Source organism: Cydia splendana, chromosome 26, assembly GCF_910591565.1.
Source record: "Cydia splendana chromosome 26, ilCydSple1.2, whole genome shotgun sequence".
Lineage (NCBI taxonomy): Eukaryota > Metazoa > Arthropoda > Insecta > Lepidoptera > Tortricidae > Cydia > Cydia splendana.
Window position 1 is genome coordinate 2785640 of NC_085985.1, and position 24005 is coordinate 2809644.

General features: G+C 43.9%; 1 protein-coding gene across 1 annotated transcript in view; it reads left to right on the plus strand.

The window, feature by feature from the left end:
- The first annotated feature begins 1748 nt into the window (after positions 1-1748).
- The window catches only part of LOC134803446 (serine/arginine repetitive matrix protein 1), a 29469-nt gene continuing 7212 nt past the window's right edge, over positions 1749-24005 (plus strand). The window contains exons 1-13 of the mRNA XM_063776263.1: positions 1749-1888; positions 2167-2269; positions 6834-6937; positions 7425-7545; positions 10347-10436; positions 11379-11495; positions 11602-11854; positions 12617-12732; positions 13779-13896; positions 14696-14913; positions 15532-15687; positions 19137-19264; positions 19589-19698. Of these exons, the coding sequence (XP_063632333.1) occupies positions 6835-6937; positions 7425-7545; positions 10347-10436; positions 11379-11495; positions 11602-11854; positions 12617-12732; positions 13779-13896; positions 14696-14913; positions 15532-15687; positions 19137-19264; positions 19589-19698 (1530 nt within the window). The 5' untranslated portion in view covers positions 1749-1888; positions 2167-2269; position 6834. The remainder of the gene's footprint in view (positions 1889-2166; positions 2270-6833; positions 6938-7424; positions 7546-10346; positions 10437-11378; positions 11496-11601; positions 11855-12616; positions 12733-13778; positions 13897-14695; positions 14914-15531; positions 15688-19136; positions 19265-19588; positions 19699-24005) is intronic.

The following is a 24005-nucleotide window of genomic DNA, read 5'->3' on the forward strand; positions in this document are numbered from 1 at the left end:
TGTCAAAATTGAAGTGATTATCTTATCTGTGGTCCTGCACGCAAAAGGACGTCAAGTGGTGCCAACCCTAATAATTGCTCGGACTCGGAGCAATGCTGAGCCGAGCGGAGCCGAGTTTGCCCGAAGTCAGGTGTGTCTCCCCACTGCTGTGGGTACAGTAAGGATCGCCGCGGCGTGCTGCAGCAATGGCAGTTTGTATGTCAGATTTTGGACTTAATTGCTAAGTCAATAAGGGTCGTAATAGATGATTTTACTTTGTGCTCTATAACACTCTTCCAGGCATAGGTAGTACGATTTATCAACCACATACACGCCAATGAAATTTCAACCTTAGCATCCCGATTTAAAGGTTCAAATTAGATTGAATTTTGAAATATGTGACTTGTCTTCAAATAGGGTAATTGCGTCAGTTTCCGTCCATTTGACGGATTAGCAAATAATACATTTCATTTATAATTTGCTACTTGCGAAATATACTTTTTATGTAGATAGATAAATTGTTTAGATATTAAGGATTGCAATAAGCCCAAATTTGTGCAGCAAAGAAGGTTTATATTCAAATTTCGTGAACTGGACGAAAACTAGAGCCGGACGAAAACTAGCACAATGACCCTACTCGCCAATAATATTTCAACCTTAGCACCCCGATTAAAAGGTTCAAATTAGATTGGACTTTTGAAATATGTCACTTGTCGTCAAATAAATCATCAAAGCTGTATTAATTAGAATATTCATTTGCATTTTTTGAAAAAATCTTGTAAGTAGATTGGTGCGGTATGTTGTGAATATTAATAAAATATATTGTTCAAATCGACACCTACCTTGTAAGTTGTATAGCTGAGGCGTTGCTGAGTGTCTTGGTGTTATGAGTAGGTCAGTTCTTTCACTTCTGTCCCCTGATAACAGCAAAATAATATCTCATTTAGGTAAGTAGGTACTATTTTTTACTTGCACCAGAAGCAACACTGTTACAGATACTGTTTTAAACCAAGGCATCAATTGGCAGTGTGTTTTTTTATTAATAGGTATTCACTTCATTTAACCTACTAACCGAAAACATAAAAATATGTCCACGAAGCAAACTTGCCCCCCCATGAAAAGTTGTTACTGCTTTTTGCCGACAGAGTTGTCATTGTCAGACTGGATCGAAAACTATACCTATCAAAAAAATATATAAAGGAATGAGAATTTATTTATATAATCTATTCCTATGTTGAAATTTGAAATGCAGCATAAATGCAGGGATGAACTTGTTCCAAACCCAGCATCGATTTTTATTTTTTTTAACCTTGTACTGAAAAAAAATAATTTAATATTATGTGCTGGCAACTATTGCCCGCAGGGATGCCAACATAGTATGCTAGATGCTAAACTTATAACTTTTTGCATACCCAAAGCTTTAATTTTAGCAAATTCTTATCCGTACACTTTAGAATTTTAGCACAAAAGATTTAAAACTGGCACATTTTTAAATTCCGGGCTAGCAACACTGACATCATGCTACGTTTTGTTATTGCTGTGAATAAAATCATTACTACTCAATTTTTGCATTATTTTGCAGTCCAGAAATAATTTTAATCATTTTAATAACACGTTTAAATGATTTCGTAAACGTTACAATATAAATACTAAGAAATATACTTGTATGTATTTAAAACAGAAGTATTAGAACAAATTTACGCAAACAAAATAAACAAATATTATATTCTGATGATAACAAAACGTATCGAGAGAAAGGTCAATGAAATCGGCATTTCGCATCGCAAAAACAAAATGGCCGTCTCTGATGGAGAAAGGTGTGTCGCTGTCGCGTAATACATATTTTGCGACTTGCAGCGAGGAATATCATTGAACTTCAGTGAAAAGTTTTGGTGTTTTATTACTACTGGTTCGTAACTTTGTATTGTGATTAATTAAGGTGGATTTATTATGTTTGATGTTCAGCAGCCTGGCTACAAGGAAATCAAGGAAAGGAAGCATACCAAGGAATCTGGAGGTGATCCTGCATCGCGTACGGCCTATACCGTGAGGCCTCGTCGCGAGCGCCCGGAGGCTGCATGTTTGCCTCACGTGGGCTTTTTCGGTCCGCGTAGTTGCCTTTTTTCGCGAGGCATTCGCGTTCGTAACATCGCGCGCCGCTTGATAAGTATGTCGGTTGTCTTGCAGCGCCGCCGGCTGCCGTGCGACCGCCGCGTGGCAGGGCTTCGCCCTTCGCGTCGCGCGCGTTTGGAGCCCTCGCTCCTTCCGACCCTCGGTCGGAATCCTCAAGGTAAGCTCTTGAATCATTTAGAAGACAGATCAATAACTGGGCGGCCATCTTGTGAAAGTATATTTAGATTTTCTTGTAATTAGGGCATCTTAAGTAAATGTTGTATGCTTAAATGTTAATAGAAAGTCGGATAAGTGTCTCAGGTGTAATATTTTATCTGGATTATCTGATAAAAACATTGATTGTTGTTGGAAAGTGTTGTTTGATATAATGTTGTATCATCATTGTTTTGTTCTTGGCCTTAGATCTGTTTGCGTGACAGCATAATCCTATTTTCTTATAGCTAACACATTCCTACACATTTTTAACTTTAGATATTGTATTATTTACACAAAAACTTAAATTTAATCCTTTATTTAGACCCTCTCTTTTTATACAAATATCACAGTGCTTATTTTATTAATATCATTGCAGGAATTTCCTCATTAAGAGCGCTATTACATTTCGGCGTTGAGCGAGTTTAGGTATTTTACGCGCTGCGGCAGGCCGTGCGAGCTCAGTATGCCGATCCCTTCTACCACACTCGCACTACAATGATGGATTAAACATTCTTGATCCTTCGCGAAGCATATTGAAATCAACCATAACAACACTAACTGTACTTAACTTTTAAAGTTCTAAAACTGTTATTTGGTAAGTACGAAAATACTAAATGCAGTGCAAATGTACATAGGGGCTGTTCATAAATTACGTCATCTATTTTTGACGATTTTTGACCTTCCCCACCCCTCAAATCATCCAAAAATCAAGCTTCGGATGAATCTGTTTCCTCCAACGTCATGTTACCATCATCCGATGTCCAGACCCCCCCCCCCCCACTCCTCCCATTTGAAACGACGTAATTTATGAATAGCCCCATACTCGTACTTATGAAGGTATATTACTCGAAATAAATTATAGGTACCTACTCGCTTATTTACATGTTTCGTCATTGCATTTGGTACCTATAGGTTGTAAAGTTTGTATCAACGAGGGTTTAAAAACGAACTGGTACTGAGGGTCTGATGATGATTAAGGCGGTCACGGATACCAATGAACCATGTAGTAACATGATTAGGCTCGTTTGATTCGTCTCAACAAGATCTTTGACACTGAAGATACACAGGGTCTGATGATGAAGCTGGAAGGTGGCCACGGGTACCAGTCTATCATGTAACTAAACAACTTCGTGTTTGGGCTCGTTTGATTCGTCTCAACAAGATCTTTGACACTAGGTGATACTCAGAGTCTGATGATGGAGCTGGAAGGTGGTCACCGGTACCAATCAACCATGCAACTAAACCACTTCGTGTTTAGGCTCGTTTTATTCGTTTCAACAAGATCTTTGACACAAGATAGTACTCAGGGTCTGATGTTGGAGCCGGAAGGTGGTCACCGGTACCAATCAACCATGCAACTAAACCACTTCGTGTTTAGGCACGTTTTATTCATCTCAACAAGATCTTTGACACAAGGTAGTACTCAGGGTCTGATGATGGAGCGCGAAGGTGGCGACGGGTACCTGTCTATCATCATCAGCTCCATCATCAGACCCTGAGTAGTATCTTGTGTCAAACATCTTATTGCGACGAATCAAACGAGCCCAAACACGAAGTAGTTCAGTTACATGGTAGACTGGTACCCGTGGCCACAGTCCAGCTCCATCATCAGACTCTGAGTACTAACTTGTGTCAAAGATCTTGTTGCGACGAATCGAACGAAGCCAAACACGAAGTGGTTTAGTTGCATGGTTGATTGGTACCGGTGACCACCTTCCGGATCCATCATCAGACCCTCAGTACTACCTTGTGTCAAACATCTTGTTGCGACAAATCGAACGAAGCCAAACACGAAGTGGTTTAGTTGCATGGTTGATTGGTACCGGTCACCACCTTCCGGATCCATCATCAGACCCTCAGTACTACCTTGTGTCAAAGATCTTGTTGCGACAAATCAAACGAGCCCAAACACGAAGTGGTTCAGTTACATGGTAGACTGGTACCCGTGGCCACCTTCCAGCTCCATCATCAGATCCTGAGTACTATCTTGTGTCCAAGGTCTTGTTGAGACGAATCAAACGAACCTAAACACGAAGTGGTTTAGTTGCATGGTTGATTGGTACCGGTGACCACCTTCCGGCTCCAACATCAGACCCTGAGTACTATCTTGTGTCAAAGATCTTATAGAAACGAATAAAACGAGCCTAAACACGAAGTGGTTTAGTGGCATGGTTGATTGGTACCGGTGACCACCTGCCGGCTCCATCATCAGACCCTGAGTACTATCTTGTGTCAAAGATCTTGTTGAGACGAATCAAACGAGCCTAAACACGAAGTGGTTTAGTTGCATGGTTGATTGGTACCGGTGACCACCTTCCGGCTCCATCATCAGACCCTGAGTATTATCTTGTGCCAAAGATCTTGTTGAGACGAATCAAACGAGCCCAAACACGAAGTGGTTTAGTTGCAGGGTTGATTGGTACCGGTGACCACCTTCCGGCTCCATCATCAGACCCTGAGTACTATCTTAAGTCAAAGATCTTGTTGAGACGAATAAAACGAGCCTAAACACGAAGTGGTTTAGTTGCATTGTTGATTGGTACTGGTGACCACCTTCCGGCTCCATCATCAGACCCTGAGTACTATCTTAAGTCAAAGATCTTGTTGAGCCGAATCAAACGAGCCCAAACACGAAGTGGTTTAGTTGCATGGTTGATTGGTACCGGTGACCACCTTCCGGCTCCATCATCAGACCCTGAGTACTATCTTGTGTCAAAGATCTTGTTGAGATGAATAAAACGAGCCTAAACACGAAGTGGTTTAGTTGCATGGTTGATTGGTACCGGTGACCACCTTCCGGCTCCATCATCAGACCCTGAGTACTATCTTGAGTCAAATAAATACATATAGAATGTCAGGTCGTTTCAAATATTTTTAATCCTGTCCGGTAGTTTATTAAACTGTACCATTATAAATTATAATACTATAAAAACAGTGCTAGGATCAAAGTCTCTCGTTGCGGTTTACACGCACACAGTATAGCGTTTTACACGGCGCCCGCCGCACACAATGATAAAAAACCTCGTCGTCGCCGTTGAAAATGTGCGGAGCCGACCGACACACGTCCTGCCTCTACAAGCTCTGCCGCGGCACTGAGCTGGCGCAGCGCGCGTTATCGGTAATATAGAGTAGTTTTCAAAAAATTGCCAAAAAATTATAGTAGAATTTCATAAACACTAATGTATACCAACAGTATAAGCAAAGGTTGCAGATTGCTTGAGTATGAAAATGACTTCGATATTAAGTAGATTTTCGTAGGAATTGACACTTGTTTCGGAGAGAAAATCGAGTTCGTTTTACTTTGATTTTCTCTTTCTCAAAGGTATGTAGGAAAAATATAGTTTGATATGCCTAAAGTACAGGGTATTAGTAATACAAAATAGCCAGGTTTAGCAGAGTAAAATTCTCAACATTTCCAAATAAGAGCTCGCCATTCAGTGCTTCACGGGGTTTTTCGGAAACGACCATCAGAAAAAAAATCATTACTAATTTAATAAGTCCTTTTTCTAATATTTACAACGCTATTTATAAAGATAAGAAGACGCTTTTACTGGAACAAGTACTCATTGTTTCTAATAATGAGCGCAAAGTCCTGAATTTCGTCGACTAGTATCATCAATTTTGCATTATTTCGACTTTTCTTGTAAGAGCGCTCTTAATGCACCATATTTATAACTAATTTTGGGATAACTATTAAATTAAATTATTCCACCACAGCACTAACTTAAAAAGAGCAATCTAGTATAAAAAAGTTCACATAATCATCATTTTAAATGAGAATACTTATTCTGCAATATTATGAACATTAGTATGCAATTTAGTAATATCACAAAAACTTGCTTGTGGATTACCTATTTTTAGAACTGTTGACATTTAGAATTGTTTGTGCTGTCTGGGGTTATTAAGAACTAGCTACCCGTCCCGGCTTCACATGGGCTAACAAATTATACACCTAAACCTTCCTCAAGGATCACTCTATTTATATGTGAAAGCCGTTCAGTAGTTTTTGAGTTTATCACAAACATACAAACACTAACAGACAGATGTGGCGGAGGACTTTGTTTTATAAGGTGTAGTGATATGGCTTTACAGCTTTATCACTATAATGCTCCGCCAATATGACCCAGACAAGGTTACTTTATTCCTAGAGAATATATACACTATTTCACCAGCTTGACAAGTGTCACCTGACAATGGGGTTGGCCGGTCGAAGTATTAAGCAGATGGTGCCTTTATAGCTTGCCCTGTAAATTCCTAGAATTGTGTCAATTTTTTTTTTATAGAATTTTATGACCCAGATGCCAGCCTTTTAAGCCAAAGCTCATAGCAAAGGCGAAAAACTATGATGGCGCCTTCTATGCAAACCTTTGACAGTTGCCAACCCAATTTATTGTACTTTTCTCAGCAATGGTGAAGTCATTGTTTTGTCAGTATAGAAACACAACACACACCAATATCTAACTAATATGTTTATATAAAAATTTTATGATATAAGAATGTTTTAACACAATTTGTCCGTGTGTCAGGATGTCGAGCTCCCGGCGCAACGGGTCGGTGTCCCGCGCCGCGGAGGCCGCCTCCAAGAACCGGCTTCACATGGATCGGAATCCGCAGCACTCCAGGATAACTGGTGAGCTTTAGCGCTTCATGTCAGTTAGCCATGCAATCGTGCTCATGCTGGCGGTTTATCCCCAAATAAACTAGTGGCGCTGTGAACTGTAGACCTCGCGTTACGTGTTTTTACGTTACATTACGAAAAGATGTGTCCCACTCAGTTTCTTGCCAGTCCGATATTGAGATACCCTCCTACAATTTAGAAGGTATTTAAATCTTCTCTGGTCAGAGGTGTAGGGTTAGAGCCGGCGTGGCTGGATTTGGCGTTCATAAGCGCCAAGATAAGAAAGGTCCAGATGAAAAAACGAAGAAAAGACTGCCACTGGATCTGGATATACCTACCTATTTTATTAGATTTGAAATTTTGACTCTGATGTGTAAAGGTTGTAATTGGCTGAGACGAATTTCTCCACGATTCGTTTCCTAAGCATTGTATCTTGCAGACGTTTCTGCATAAAACATTATTAAATAACGATGATTTCTCATTAAAATATTTTATCCAGATCCATCGAATCCGGCCGGACGCCGCAAGGAGATAGACAACGTGATGAAAAGGGCGCGCCAGGCGTCACCTGGCAGCTGGGACCGGAAGCTGCTACAGGTTGAAGAGAAGGACCCGAACAGGTACCGTGTCCACTAATATTTCGCTGGCCCAATATTACAGGGTTTTATGCAGTGGCGGATTTGCCCTAAGGCCCAGTAAGCCCGGGCCTAGGGCGGCGAGATATTAGGGGCGGCAAATTGTGACAAAAAATTCGCTGTTGATAACAAGAAATAACTCAAAATGTAGTCAATATGATGGGTGCTGAGAAAGGGGCGGCTACAGGGCCTGGGGCAAAGAGTATAATAATATATGTATAGTAAAAGAGAGCCAACTCGCGAGTAAATGTCAAAAAACGTCGACACTAACGCTCCTAGCAGATTTTTGTTACAAACCTTTACGTATGTGTGCGTGGCACACATGCATAGTAATAAAGACTATGGCGCCTTTTTCCTTGACCGTTTACAGTGAACTACAATGAGGGTTCCATTCTTTCACGTTCTTGCAAAGCAATCACGTGAAAAATGAATACACCTCATTGTAGTGCACTGTACACGGTCAAGGAAAAAGGCGCCAATATATTATGTACTACCTATTTATTCAGTGACGATTTACTTCCTAGACCAGTATTTTATAAATGTTCATACCAAAGAATATTTTAGTCGTAAAAGTAAAAACACGATGTGTAAAAATATCATTTATTTTTCATTACTTACATGCGTAACAAACCAAAAAAATATTTTCTAAGGGTTCCACTTATTATAGTAAATTAGTTCGAAATAATACAAATGCGCTATTAAAACTTGGACTTAAAATTGACTAGCTAGCACGAGCCACGAAGCATTGATGCGTTTTGGAGTCATGTTGTTTTAATTCGCACAGCCGAAAAGGCAATAACGTTTCTTTCTCCCAGGCGCACTCATTTTCATCAATTTATAGTGATTATACTTTAAATTATTAATTAAAATTCCAAAAAATTAGAATCTTCTGTTTGACTTTTATAGTTTGACGGTTACTATGTTTTTTGTTTTAACGTTTCCTTTCACGTAAGGCACTTGGCGAAACTATTTAGTTAGTTGTTCTTAATAAAAACGATTATATTATTTTAATATAAATACAATTATATTAAAACGATTAAAAAATGTGAGGTACCTAAATTACTGAAAATTTTAAACGTTTCATACTTGAAACGGAATTTGTGATAAAAATGCAAAGACAAAGTTTTTTTCTTTTTAACAATTATGGCCTGGATGCGTGTTTTTTAAGACACCACAGACAAAGGAGCAAACATGTTTTTCTGCTGTGACACCATCTAGTTGATTTATATGGAAGCATCAGGTGAGGAAATGTTTGCTGTAAACATAACGCTGACTGCGCTAGTTTCCATGTATAAGGTACCCCTCTTTTAAGTTTCGCCCCCCTGGCCTGGGGTTCTATGTTTCACTTTTATCAAACTGAAATTTGAACATTGTGACATTAATTCGATTTTCAACTATCTTGAAAATGTAACATAGAACTTTGTAATATTGAGCTAGCGATTTGCATTAGGAAAATCATTAACCTATTTCATTGTTTGGCAATTTTGCGAGACTTACATGTCACGTCATTTTAAGTTTTACACTCTTATAGCCTTACCACGAGTTTGACACTGATATATTCGCTACTAAGCGTAACTTACTTTGATATGGGTCAAACGATCATCTCTCACCGTCTGTTTTATTGTGCTTTGCTTTTTTCACATTGCATCGTATTTTTACTTTCGCCATCAAAATCAGCTATTATTTATTTTAAGTTCAAATCATAAACAGACGTTGACTTCAGCATGAATGCTTTTAATTAAGTAATTTCTTATATTAATCCCTTTGGTTTTTAAATACATTTGTAAGTATAAAAGTCAGACCAAAAAAAAAAGAATGCAAAAGTTTATTTCAGGAAACTAGTGACCCATAGATACAAACCTTAAAACTAGCTTAAATGGTTTATGATAAAATAACACAAAGATAACTTTTAGTTTAGGAAACTAACATCACACTTTATTTATTTTAGCTCCAGACATTATTTTATGACCTTAGTACGATTTACAACATGTTATGTTTAAGCTGTCCTGTCAGTCTAATCTAGGAGGGGGACGGTAAAAACACGGTGCGATGTGTAGCTAACACAGTGCTTTATAAACATAGACTAGGAATCCTCTAGACCGAGTTTACAGCAATTATTTCATGAAACCGATTCTGCCTAAAATACGGGGGTGCGGGGGACGAGGTGAGCGAGGTCCCGTGCCGTGATTGGTCCGTTCAAATACACGGACGTCACACAAAGACACTTTCGACTCGAAAATGGAGTAAAACTACCGTATTTGTGGCAAAGGGGGTAGAGCTACTATGCTCAGTCTGGAGGATGTCTTGTGTTTATAAATTAACCCTTTGAACGCTACGCCTATCGTGCGCGACCCGACATCGTGAGCCTTGATAATGCACGAAGGTTGATATAGGGCTAGCCGCGCGCGTTAGTCGACGCCTTCGGCGGTCAAAAGGTTAAATCTGTGAGGGCAAACTACCCTTAGTTTGCCCTCACAGATTTAACCTTTTGACCCTTGCAATAGGGGGTATTACTGCAATGTTCTGCCACCAGAGTGCAGCACTAGCACCTAAACCATAGAGTAACTTTTATAAGTACATAATGTGCCTTGTACTGTTGAGAATTTTTCACAGATAATAAAATATGACATTGATGCATCAAAGGCGGTTTGTTTACAAAGGGCCTACCGGGAAACGTGAAAGTCGAAATTTAGTTATCTGCCTCTTTATCGCTCGAATGTGTAAGAGAGATAGAGAGGTTTAGCTTTACCTAGACTGAGGGCTAAGTTGCGCGGAATATTCTGCAGATGGCGCCACACGGGCTACAAGCAGTTGTACTTGGACGGCTCGCGGTCCCCCTCCCCGCGCCGCTCCCGTTCCCCCGCCAGGCGCTCCAGGTACTGACGGGCCATTTGATGGATCTTAAGACTAAAATGGATGACTGCTTCTTCATACAAAAGTAGTCCCCATTTTTCTCTCTGGATAATAACTTTATAGGATAATATTATTATACAATTTTGATGTGTATTAACCACAGCTGCTATGAAAGAATATGAACTGCGTTTGAATTTTTTCATTATTTAATTATTAGAATTTAAGTGCTCTTGAAAATTTTATTGAAATTTGTTAGTGTTGATATAAGGTTCACGAATGGTTAGATATCTGTGTTAATGACCTTACGATTCAAAAACCAGCATTCGGGCTGCTAGGGTCGCCATGTGACGGGCTCTACATAGGAGTATGATTTAATATAGATTTTAGAAAAGACTAAAAAAACTGATAAAATCAATAATTTTTTGTTTGGATTGGCAGGATCGTCATATGGTAGTAAACTACGTATATTCTGAAATTTGATGGGTATACAAGAAACATGTATTGATCCCAACACATGCCAGTCATCAGGTGTGCTACCAAGGCGTGTTTAAGAATTACTCATTTAGAAAATATGTAATTATCGTCTAAGGTCATAAAATAATTGACAGATGCAGAATTGCTGTACATATACAACTATATAGTTCGCCATTGCGAGTTAAACCACAGAATAAATAATAGTACTAGGTACGGAAGATTCATTCTCTAACAAAACGCGTCTATTACGACAGATATGACCGCTAGGTAGCGCAGGCGTGAGAAGGCGTCCGTTCCGTAGTGGTGAGCGGCAACTACTATGGCTAGACACCAAAATTGGTGTGGGCTGCATATACTTGTAGCGACGCGACGAGATCGCGGAGTGAGTCACGCCTGGTTAAACGGACTCCGTACGGAGCCTGTTTCCCTCGCTGTGGTAGACGATTATAAAAATTGTCAGTTTTCTGACGCCTCACGTTATTTTTGCGCAGGTCGCCGCCGCCGCTGTCCCGGCGCTCGCGCAGCCCGCCGCGGCGCTCGCGCTCGCCGCCGCCGCGCCGCGCCGACCACGCCCGCTCGCCGCGCCGGAGCCCCAGGCGATCACCCAGGTTGGAATGGAACAACTAATTTTTTCTGGAACTAAAATTCATTTGAGGGTTAAGTTTATGTACGTATATGCACATACGTACGTTCTCACTATACTCTCGCTTCCAGACGCAGCCCGCTCCCGCTCGGCGGCCGCCGCCGCTCGCCGCGCCCTCGCTCTCCCCCGCCCCGCCCGCGTGACGCACGCGACGCCCGTGACGCGCGCGACACCCGCGACACCCGCGACACTCGCGACGCCCGCGACGCGCGCGACACTCGCGACGTGCGCGACAGACGCGACGCGGCGGACGTGCGACGCGCGCGGCCGAGACCCGCGCCGCCGCCGGCTGCGAGGCCGCCGTCGCCGCCGGATCCTAGAAAGGTGGGCTTCCGTTGTATTGTAACCGCTTTTAGGTAATGCACCTTAACGGCTCAGCCACGCAAAGTAACGCCTGATTCGGTTAATTATTTAAACTCGTAACTTTCTACGGATTACGTATTGTGAAACCTGAGTTGACGCTTCAGCAGGGCTTGGCATTAGAAACAAATTTATGCGAATCGCCTGAGTACCCATTGTACAAAGCCACCTGACACCCCCTGACACTGCGGGGTTGTGAACTGCACCGCAGCCATAATTGTGTGTTTTTAGGTTTAAGATGCATTTTATAATAATACGTATACTACTTTTAAGGTTTAAGGTAGGCCGCGCAAAGCAGCTCGGTCTATAAAGACGTGCCTCGACCGCATTGCCTCGTGCGAGGCACGTCTTCACCGACCGAGCTGCTCCAATGAACCTACACGGAATGTATCTGTCGCAGGCAAATTGTAAGAATCCGCCATTTGCAAACGACTTCGTCAATTTACAAACGGCTTCACGTTTTTGATGGACACCCCAGGGTTTTTCATAGTTTACACGCGTAGTAAATTAAAGAACTAATTCGACCTAAATGCCGCGGCAAATAACAAACGGCGCTATTAATATCATAAGGTATTTTACATAATGCGGCCCGTTTACAATTTGCCTTCGGCATTTTACAAACGGCGGATTCTTACAAAATGCCTGCCACATATTCATTCATCCCAATGTGGCAAAGAAGGAACTCAGAAACTGAACTAATGCTAAACATTATATTTTATTTAACAGTCATCAGGATCCGGGTCGTCTGGGAGCAGCTGTTCGGACGAGTCCTGCTCGGTGTGCTCGGCCAAGAACAAGAAACCGACCGGACCGCCGCCTGGACCTAAAGGAGCTAAGCCACCGTGAGTGTTTTACAAGTTTTTATTTAACTTGTAATGTTTGTGTGTATGTTCGGGTCGACTATTGAGTCCAGGGCTAAAACTGCTGCCAAGAAACTTGGTGTCCTATTTAAGGTGAGGCGGTACTTCACGCCGAGTCAGCTTCTCTCCCTATACCAAGCACATGTCCGCTCGTGCATGGAATACTGCTGCCACCTTTGGGACGGTTCCGCCAAGTATCAGCTGGCGGCCCTGGACTCAATAGAGCGCCGGGCTCATAGACTTTTAGGCGACGACCCAGCTGTCAAATCAAAGTTACAGAGCCTCGATCATCGCCGACGAGTCGCATGTCTATCGGTGTTCTATCGGATACATTCTGGAGAGTGCGCACAAGAGCTGCATGACCTGATCCCACCTTCCCCTTTCCATCATCGGACGTCCAGGCGCGGGGAGCGAATGCACCCGTTCGTGGTTAATATCCCATTTGTCCGCACAAAACGATTTGCCTCCTCATTTTTGGTAAGGACGGCTAAGGAATGGAATGCGCTCCCGTCATCTGTATTCCCTGAGAAATATGACCTCGGTCTCTTTAAAGCTAGAGTGAATAGGCTATTACTGAACCGGTGAGCTCCATTTTAGGCTCTGTCTTCACTTTCCATCAGGTGTGACTAGAGCCAATCGCCGATCAGTATATAATAAATAAAAAAAAAGTATTTTCGGGTCAAATCTTGCATGCTTCCACTTCCAATTATTCGATTGAGCTGAAACTTCGCAACAAGCAATATTATAGTACCATCGAGCTGATCTGATGTGATCTGACATTTGAGATGGCTGTAGGAACTCTGTGATAAAACAACGCGACCTAATTGTGTACAGGTTTGTTAAAATTGTCTCGATGGACAGGTGCCTCTTGAAAGGTACAGTCAGCAAGTCGTTTAAAAACAGGGTCGAGTGGAGAAAACGAGGGGAGGCCTTTGCCCAGCAGTGAGACTGGGACACCAAAGTAGACTAATTAAAAAAAATAAAACCAAAATATTTTTTTTTTATAAAAAAAAACTATTGTTCCACAGGCCCGGGGCGCCGCCCTTGCCGGCCAAGCGTGCGCCCGCGTCGGCGGCGCGCGCCGTGCAGCCCACCCGCGAGCTGCTCAAAGCCAGGGAGGCCAGCAAGCGCACCCGGGAGGAGAAGGTACGCATCGTCTGCTATACTACATTGAAAATAAAATGAAAATGATCATATTTCTTTACCATAGAGGCAGGGAAACGAAGAGTTGCAGGCCAAGTAGATATAGACGGCCGAGCGTAGTGAGGCCAGCTCTGCAAACGCGGCCCGCAACCCCGTTTCCCGCCGAGATTTGTATAGTGCTTTTCTCAAACTTGCAATGAAATATCCATAAGCTACAGTGGCCAAAATCAAGAAAAAACTGTCTAAAAATTGAATTTAGCGCTACACAAGTACCAGGGCCTCACGAGTTACGAGTAGGTGTCGTTGACCAACCCGACGGGACACGCACGAGTATGAGAGTATCGCGGGTCGCGACTGCTGTTAAAACCGGCCAAATGCGAGTCGGGACTTCTGTACATTTTTATTTTTTTAGAAATTTTGAGAGTTGAGATTTTTCCCTGTACTTGTAATTGCCAATTGAGTTATTACTTGCCAAATTTCATAGTTCTAATTCAACGGGCCCTATAAATGTTGATTGCCTTGAGAGTGTCGACGTTTATGGCTCCTCTACATTATCAGCGATGATAGAATGACTGGCAGGCACGTGTAGAGGGCATATTCGGCAGTCCTCGCCTGTCATCGTCTATCATCGCCTGCTACCCGCGACAAAATGAAAAAAATGAAAATGAAAGTTTATTGGTAACAATGGTTACAAGTCCCCCACCCCGACCCGTGACCCGTGAGATGTCAGTTGTTTTTTGGGCACGCGTCAAAGGGAATCGCAGGGTTGGCTGGTTTTGAACCTAATTATAATTGTTCTCAGGTGTTAGAATGGCAGCGGTCTCAGATGGCCGTCAACCGCCCCCCCGCGGCCCCCATCCCTGCCACGCAGATCAAGCGTGAGGGAGAGAGACGGCGCGAGCCACGCGACCCGCGCGAGGGAGAGAGGAGACGCGGCGTGTCGCCCGCGGCCATCGCCGCTGCTCTCAACGATAGTGACAGCGATAGCGAGTCTGATGCCAGCTCGGAGCAACCGCAGAGGTGAGTGCGAGGGAGACGGCGTGAGGGCGCGAGGGAGAGAGGAGACGCGGCCCTCAACGATAGCGACAGCGATGTAGGCGCGAAGGATTGTCCTCTCATAAAAAAAATTATTTTGCGCCTTTTTTCATCTGAAAAGACTTCACATACACCCTTAAATTTCTTCGCAGATGTATGCAGGTTTCCTCACGATGTTTTCCTTCACCGAAAAGCTAGTGGTAAATTAAATATCAAATGATATTTCGTGCATAAGTTCCGAATAACTCATTGGTACAAGCCGGAGTTTGAACCCGCGACCTCCGGATGGAAAGTCGGACGTCATATACACTCGGCCACCATCGCTTTGCTAAATAACACTTGCACAGTCTAGAACAGCGGTCGGCAACAGGCGGCCCGCGAACCTCTCCCTTGCGGCCCGCGAGCCTCCCTGGCTATTTTGTATGTAATATTGATAAACGACAATGTCTGATAAAGTCACAAATATTAACAAAGTGCGGCCCGCGTCAACTTCTATGTGGCCCTTGGCTGCTAAAAGGTAGCCGACCGCTGGTCTAGGCTATCAAAATCGCTGCAAACTTAGTTTGGTCTAACCCTAGTCTGATGTTATTATTTATTCCGTAGGTTAACCCTGTCGGAGCGTTTCGGCAAGATGGCCCAATGGTCCGCCGACCGTAGCGCCCGTCTTGAGAATATGCGCATCACGCGCCGCGACAGCGCGCTGCACGTGCGCATAGAGCGGCCCGACGGAGCGCCCGAGCCGGCCGCGGAGCCCTACCCGTGAGTCATGTTATATACCAGCTGAACATTGTGGCTTGAGAATATGCGCATCACGCGCCGCGACAGCGCGCTGCACGTGCGCATAGAGCGGCCCGACGGAGCGCCCGAGCCGGCCGCGGAGCCCTACCCGTGAGTCATGTTATATACCAGCTGAACATTGTGGCTTGAGAATATGCGCATCACGCGCCGCGACAGCGCGCTGCACGTGCGCATAGAGCGGCCCGACGGAGCGCCCGAGCCGGCCGCGGAGCCCTACCCGTGAGTCATGTTATATACCAGCTGAACATTGTGGCTTGAGAATATGCGCATCACGCGCCGCGACAGCGCGCTGCACGTGCGCATAGAGCGGCCCGACGGAGCGCCCGAGCCGGCCGCGGAGCCCTACCCGTGAGTCATGTTATATACCAGCTGAACATTGTGGCTTGAGAATATGCGCATCACGCGCCGCGACAGCGCGCTGCACGTGCGCATAGAGCGGCCCGACGGAGCGCCCGAGCCGGCCGCGGAGCCCTACCCGTGAGTCATGTTATATACCAGCTGAACATTGTGGCTTGAGAATATGCGCATCACGCGCCGCGACAGCGCGCTGCACGTGCGCATAGAGCGGCCCGACGGAGCGCCCGAGCCGGCCGCGGAGCCCTACCCGTGAGTCATGTTATATACCAGCTGAACATTGTGGCTTGAGAATATGCGCATCACGCGCCGCGACAGCGCGCTGCACGTGCGCATAGAGCGGCCCGACGGAGCGCCCGAGCCGGCCGCGGAGCCCTACCCGTGAGTCATGTTATATACCAGCTGAACATTGTGGCTTGAGAATATGCGCATCACGCGCCGCGACAGCGCGCTGCACGTGCGCATAGAGCGGCCCGACGGAGCGCCCGAGCCGGCCGCGGAGCCCTACCCGTGAGTCATGTTATATACCAGCTGAACATTGTGGCTTGAGAATATGCGCATCACGCGCCGCGACAGCGCGCTGCACGTGCGCATAGAGCGGCCCGACGGAGCGCCCGAGCCGGCCGCGGAGCCCTACCCGTGAGTCATGTTATATACCAGCTGAACATTGTGGCTTGAGAATATGCGCATCACGCGCCGCGACAGCGCGCTGCACGTGCGCATAGAGCGGCCCGACGGAGCGCCCGAGCCGGCCGCGGAGCCCTACCCGTGAGTCATGTTATATACCAGCTGAACATTGTGGCTTGAGAATATGCGCATCACGCGCCGCGACAGCGCGCTGCACGTGCGCATAGAGCGGCCCGACGGAGCGCCCGAGCCGGCCGCGGAGCCCTACCCGTGAGTCATGTTATATACCAGCTGAACATTGTGGCTTGAGAATATGCGCATCACGCGCCGCGACAGCGCGCTGCACGTGCGCATAGAGCGGCCCGACGGAGCGCCCGAGCCGGCCGCGGAGCCCTACCCGTGAGTCATGTTATATACCAGCTGAACATTGTGGCTTGAGAATATGCGCATCACGCGCCGCGACAGCGCGCTGCACGTGCGCATAGAGCGGCCCGACGGAGCGCCCGAGCCGGCCGCGGAGCCCTACCCGTGAGTCATGTTATATACCAGCTGAACATTGTGGCTTGAGAATATGCGCATCACGCGCCGCGACAGCGCGCTGCACGTGCGCATAGAGCGGCCCGACGGAGCGCCCGAGCCGGCCGCGGAGCCCTACCCGTGAGTCATGTTATATACCAGCTGAACATTGTGGCTTGAGAATATGCGCATCACGCGCCGCGACAGCGCGCTGCACGTGCGCATAGAGCGGCCCGACGGAGCGCCCGAGCCGGCCGCGGAGCCCTACCCGTGAGTCATGTTATATACCAGCTGAACATTGTGGCTTGAGAATATGCGCATCACGCGCCGCGACAGCGCGCTGCACGTGCGCATAGAGCGGTCCGACGGAGCGCCCGAGCCGGCCGCGGAGCCCTACCCGTGAGTCATGTTATATACCAGCTGAACATTGTGGCTTGAGAATATGCGCATCACGCGCCGCGACAGCGCGCTGCACGTGCGCATAGAGCGGCCCGACGGAGCGCCCGAGCCGGCCGCGGAGCCCTACCCGTGAGTCATGTTATATACCAGCTGAACATTGTGGCTTGAGAATATGCGCATCACGCGCCGCGACAGCGCGCTGCACGTGCGCATAGAGCGGCCCGACGGAGCGCCCGAGCCGGCCGCGGAGCCCTACCCGTGAGTCATGTTATATACCAGCTGAACATTGTGGCTTGAGAATATGCGCATCACGCGCCGCGACAGCGCGCTGCACGTGCGCATAGAGCGGCCCGACGGAGCGCCCGAGCCGGCCGCGGAGCCCTACCCGTGAGTCATGTTATATACCAGCTGAACATTGTGGCTTGAGAATATGCGCATCACGCGCCGCGACAGCGCGCTGCACGTGCGCATAGAGCGGCCCGACGGAGCGCCCGAGCCGGCCGCGGAGCCCTACCCGTGAGTCATGTTATATACCAGCTGAACATTGTGGCTTGAGAATATGCGCATCACGCGCCGCGACAGCGCGCTGCACGTGCGCATAGAGCGGCCCGACGGAGCGCCCGAGCCGGCCGCGGAGCCCTACCCGTGAGTCATGTTATATACCAGCTGAACAAGAGCCTTGGTAGCTTGTGCGTTGTGCAACCCGACCTGTGTACCGTTACTATTATCAAAGACATATCTAACTTCGTATAAGACGAATAAAGTCTAAGGAAAAAACGTGCCTCGGAATTGAAGCAAAAGTCATTCTCGAATAGATGGCATACACACCTTTAGCCTATCCTCGGCTAGATGGTGTGACGACACCGTTTCATATTTAACAATTTTAACACATAGATATTAGTGAATGAACATGGATCAAAATGATATAAAAATAATAAAATCATTTATCCATATATATACATTTTTTGATAACTTTATACGTTTTCATTTTGAGTTTTAATCGTGTGTCGATAGATGGCAGTAAATTTACAATGACAGGACCCCTCTATACTATCTATTCTTTTTGCTATTATCAAAGAGAATTTAGTATAGAGGCGTTTTGTCGTAGTAAATTTACTGCCGTCTTTCAACACAGGATTCTTTCAGTGACAGGTTGTGTTAAAATTGTTAAATATCAAACGGTGCCATCTACACGAGTATAGGTATGGCATCATATTTCGAGCATAATTTTTTATTGATTTTCCGAGGCCTTTTTTTTTCTTAGACTTTACTAGCGACCCGCCCCGGCTTCGGCTCCGACCAAGAATCACTCTATTGATAGGTGAATACCGCATGAAAATCTGTTCAGTAGTTTTTGAGTTTATCGCGAACAAACATTCAAACACAAACAGACAAACGCGGCGGGGGAATTTGTTTTAAGGTGTAGTGATTTTTCTTATACACTTCATAGATCTTTGCTATTATGGATTCAAAATTATTTGTAAATAACTCTTATTCTTCTATATTTGTTACAGAGGCCTAGAAGCTGCCCCAGTTGGCAGCTACCCCGAGGAACTGCTGGCGGCGGCCCCCGGAGGCCTGCCGTCCTGGGACGACGTGCGAGTCCGCTACGACTACTACAAGAAACGCGGATATCTGCGAGGTATAAGACTTAACCTCTTAGGGCCACTTGCACCATTCACTAACCCGGGGTTAACCGGTTAAACTTGGAGTTACCATGGTTACCAGTACAATTTGACACTGGGTTAACGGTTAACCGGTTAAACTTGGAGTTACCATGGTCATCAGTACAATTTGACACTGGGTTAACGGTTTAACCTGTTAACCCCGGGCTAGTGGAATGGTGCAACTGGGCCTTATTCATAAAACTAATAACGGAGCCGTAAGCCGAACGGAGCCGAAAATACCCGAACGCTCTAGTTTCCTAACCCTGCTTGCAGAACTAATATGAAATGTCTTTCGACAGGTTTAACGCTGAGCGACTACGTGAAATGGGAGGAGTGGTGGTACAAGTACCAGGAGTGGCTGAAGAGGGAGCGCGCCTACGAGCGCTGGGCTGAGGGCGAGGTGGGATCGGTAAGTCAAATATTTCATTTAACTTTTTGATTCTATTATGGTAAATACTTGCGGACAACATTTTCTGGTTAACTGGAGAAATAAGAATACGAGATATTACGTGAATGTTGTCATGTGGCGTTTAGTATTAAGTAGGTACTTTCCTTTCATCAGTTCCAAATTGTAATGTATTTATTCTTATTTGCGATTTTCTTGACATTCCTTTTAATTAAATTTATTGTAACTGTGCATGTTTAACATAAAATGTAGACATTGACGATGCAAAAGCGATCCAACAGATCCTACTTGAATAAACTGATTTTTATCTTTTTTTTTTTTACTGGTATATGGCTTGGGAGCCCTTGATTTCAGCGCTATTGATCTCAATTTAGTTAATTTATAAACGTTTTGTTTTTCGTTTCGCTGCTCATTGACAACGAGACAGCCGGCCTAGCCAAGGTTACAATCGCTATCGCTTCGACAACGAAAAGCATTATGTCTCTCTATCACTCTTTCATATTAGTGCGACAGTGACAGTTGCGTTTCGATCGCTACGGAGCGTAAGCGATTGGCATCTTGGCTACGCGGCCTGGTTCGTAACGCCCTCGTCTTTTGGTGTCGCAACTAAAACCGCATTCACATTTGCCTGACATGTTTGCTGAGCTCGATAAGATGTGTTTCAAAACACATCTTATCGAGCTCGAACGGGCACAACGAGCAGTTTTAAAAGTGATGTTCTATCTTCCATTTCGATACCCTACTGAGATGCTTTTCAATATAGCAGAAGTTTTAAGTGTACGCAAACTTTTTATTTATCAAGCATTACGCAGATACCACGGACTAATAGCCCCTACAATCACATTTGGCAACAAACGCATAGCTCACTACCCCGTACCTCGCTGTAATAGTGCATGGTCTAAAAGGCATTTTTCATTTTTGGCACCATACTTATATAACAAAGCACACAAAACCCTTAATATAAACAACATTAGTAATTTTCAATTAAAAAACAAAATTAAGATTTGGTTAAAATCATTAAGTTATACTGAAGCAGAAGAGCTATTACGAAGCGTGTTCTAGTACATACAATCTAAAATAACCAGACACACACGCGCGTAAACACACAGAAACACACACATATTCTAAAAATCAGACACACAGAATACTCACACACGCGCGCGTACACACACATCACAGTTTCATCTTTCTTTAAAATTAATTTTAATATTGTTAAATATGTAATTGACCGAAGCGAAGCGAAGGTCTACGTTTTGACTCGGGCATTTTGCTTTCGTATGTCCGGATGTTCTCCTCTACAGGTCGCAATTCTTAACCGATTCTCGTGAAATTTTGTGACCGAATTTTATGACTAAATAATTTTTTTTTGTCAATCCGGTTTTTGGAAATTTTTAAAAATGGCGGAGTCGTGATACCTGGCGCCTAAACAAATAGTCGTATCGATATCATAAGAGTTTTTTCTTTTTGAGACATGTTTATAGATTAATAGGCCAAAAATTCAGAAAATTTGTATCACTGGTTTCGGCGGTATTTAGATATTTAGTTTTTACTTGAGAATGAGTAGCTCAATTTCGTCAGTTTTAGTAAGAACTATCATGGCGCATTTTGCAAACGTTCGCTTTTTTGTTTGCATAGGGAGGTCCCTGGTTCCATCCCCAGTAATTGTATGCTGCTACATAACTTTTTGTATTTTTTTATTCTTAAATTTCGTATCAATTGTTGTTTTTTATTTTATTTTTTTATTTTGAAAAAATGAAAAAAATCCTATTTTTTATTTATCAAGCGCGGGCTAAGCGCATTCGTTTATTTTTTGCAACAGATGATGGCTTTTTGCGCTTTAAAGACAATTTGATTCTTGAATATACGGCGCCATACCTTTGGCCTATGCTCGTCTAGATGGCGACACCATTTTATATTTAACAATTTTTACTCATATCAGTAAAAGAACATGGGTCAAAATCATATGGTGTTCTAAAAAAAAAAAAAAAAAACTTATCCATACATATATACATTTATTGATATTTTTTTTTTCATTTTAATTTTAATCCTGTATCGAAAGATGGCAGTAAATTTACTGTGACTACAAAATTTAGTATGACAATAACCCTCTACTACATATAGAGACCGTGCGCGTTGGAGGGTCTGCCATCTTGTGAATCGGAATCGGGCCTGAATCGGAAACATGTACATTGCCAAAACAAGTTCTACCATCTACCGTTCTTGTAGGTACGTTTCCTTATGCATAGTAGGTTCTGTCATCTTGTGGGCTACATCGGAAGCATAAACGTCACATTTACGCCTCACGCCAAAAATCTGACGGCTCCTATGCTACCCCCTATAGTTCACGCACGCCCACTATTGGGACCGTGCGCGTTGGAGGGCCTGCCATCTTGTGGCCTGAATCGGAAACATATGTGCACATGTACATTGCCAAAGCAAGTGCTACCATCTACCGTTCTCGTAAGTACGTTTCCTTGTACATAGTAGGTTCTGCCATCTCGTGGGCTACATCGGAATCATAAACTACACATCTACGCTTCGCGCCAAAGATCTGACGGCTCCTGTGCTGCCCCCTATAGTTCATGCACGTCCCCTATACACTTTATTCTCTTTAGATTAGATATTTAAATTCTTACTCGAGAATAAGTAACCAAATTTCGTCAGCTCATCTAAATGCTATCATAGCGCAGTTGGAAAGACGCTTACAAGCAAGCATATGGGAATAGGTACCCGGTTCGATCCCCAATAAATGCAATTTTTTTTATTTTTTTTTGCACTTTAACATCGTATTGCTGATTGATCAAGCGAGCGCGAAGCGCGAGGTAAGCGTATTCGTTTGAGTTTTTGTTTGAACATTTTTTAGCGGTTTTAGTTCAAGGGCATGGCTGTTCCAGGAGTCAATTTCCACTTACGTTTATAGCATGGGCGGTCACCATCCATAAATCGCAGGGGTTAACATTGCCTAGGGCTAGAACTAGCTGTAGGTTGCTCGTACGTTGCGCTTTCCCGGGCTCAAAGTCTAACTAACAATAATGTTAGTTAGACAATAATGTTAGTTAGACTTTGAACCTTTTAATTTGGATCGCCTCGCTAAAATGGCCCATAATTTCCGCAAATCATTTTTTCTTCGAGGCAATTACTCCGTTCTCATTTTTTCCCAGTGGAATTTCTTCGCTTTATTTAATTTTTCGTGTACATTTTTTCATAAACTAAATTTTCCTTTTCTCAATTTATTCCCTTTTCTTTTTAATCCCAGTAGTAGTTAAAATAACCAGTAGGTTTTTTTTTCATTAACTAAATATTCGGTTACATATCAGAATACCGAAAACTGATTTACCTAATGTTGAATCACCTATGTTTGATTCACCTATTTTTAAATTACCTATCGATCATTTTACCTAAACATTGACTGACCTAAGTTTATAATACCTAAGCTCAAATAACCTAATGGACGAAACACCTAATGCACGATATACCTAATGCACGTTTTACCTACTGCACGTTTCACCTAAAGCTATTATACCTAATGCACGAATCACCTATAGCTGATATACCTAATGGACGATACACTTAAAGCTGATATGCCTAATGAACGATGTACCTAAACTTGATTTACCTATTGGACGAAATACCTAAAACTGTTAAACCTATCGCACGAAATACCTAAAGTTGATATACCTCCTGAACGAATTACCTAATGTCGATATGCCTAATGCACGGAATACCTAAAGTCTATATACCTAGCACAAAATTCATATCATTGTGCCGAATGATCAAGTGGCAACTCCACCCAATAAATCGTATGATTTCCCAACCTTACAGTAGAAACTGTTTGTTTGGATAACAACTTAAAAATACACTTTTTGAAACGCTACTTTTTAGGTAGTAGAATGATTTCGTAAGTCTAATACAAAATTAGTTATCTTTTCTTAACTTATCAAAAACTTAATTTTTGTAAGTTAACATCATGACGATGAAATAAAAGTCGGTTTTGGCACTGTTTGGTCGCAGTTAACCTAACACGCTCCTCCTCGCTTTGCTCGTCGTCGCACCTATCTCGACTCTGTCAAATGACTAGACCTTATATTATAATAAAAAATTGTAAGCCAATTGGATGATTTGGCTAAAAAATTTATACCTAATGTTGTATGCCCTAATAATATTCTACTAAACAATACTTATATTTTTGATTTTAGGTATTTCGTTCATCGACTTCAGGTATTTTGTGCATTAGGTGTATCGAATTTAGGTATTTCGTTCATTAGGTATGTTAACTTTAGGTAATTCAATCATTAGGTATACCGACTTTA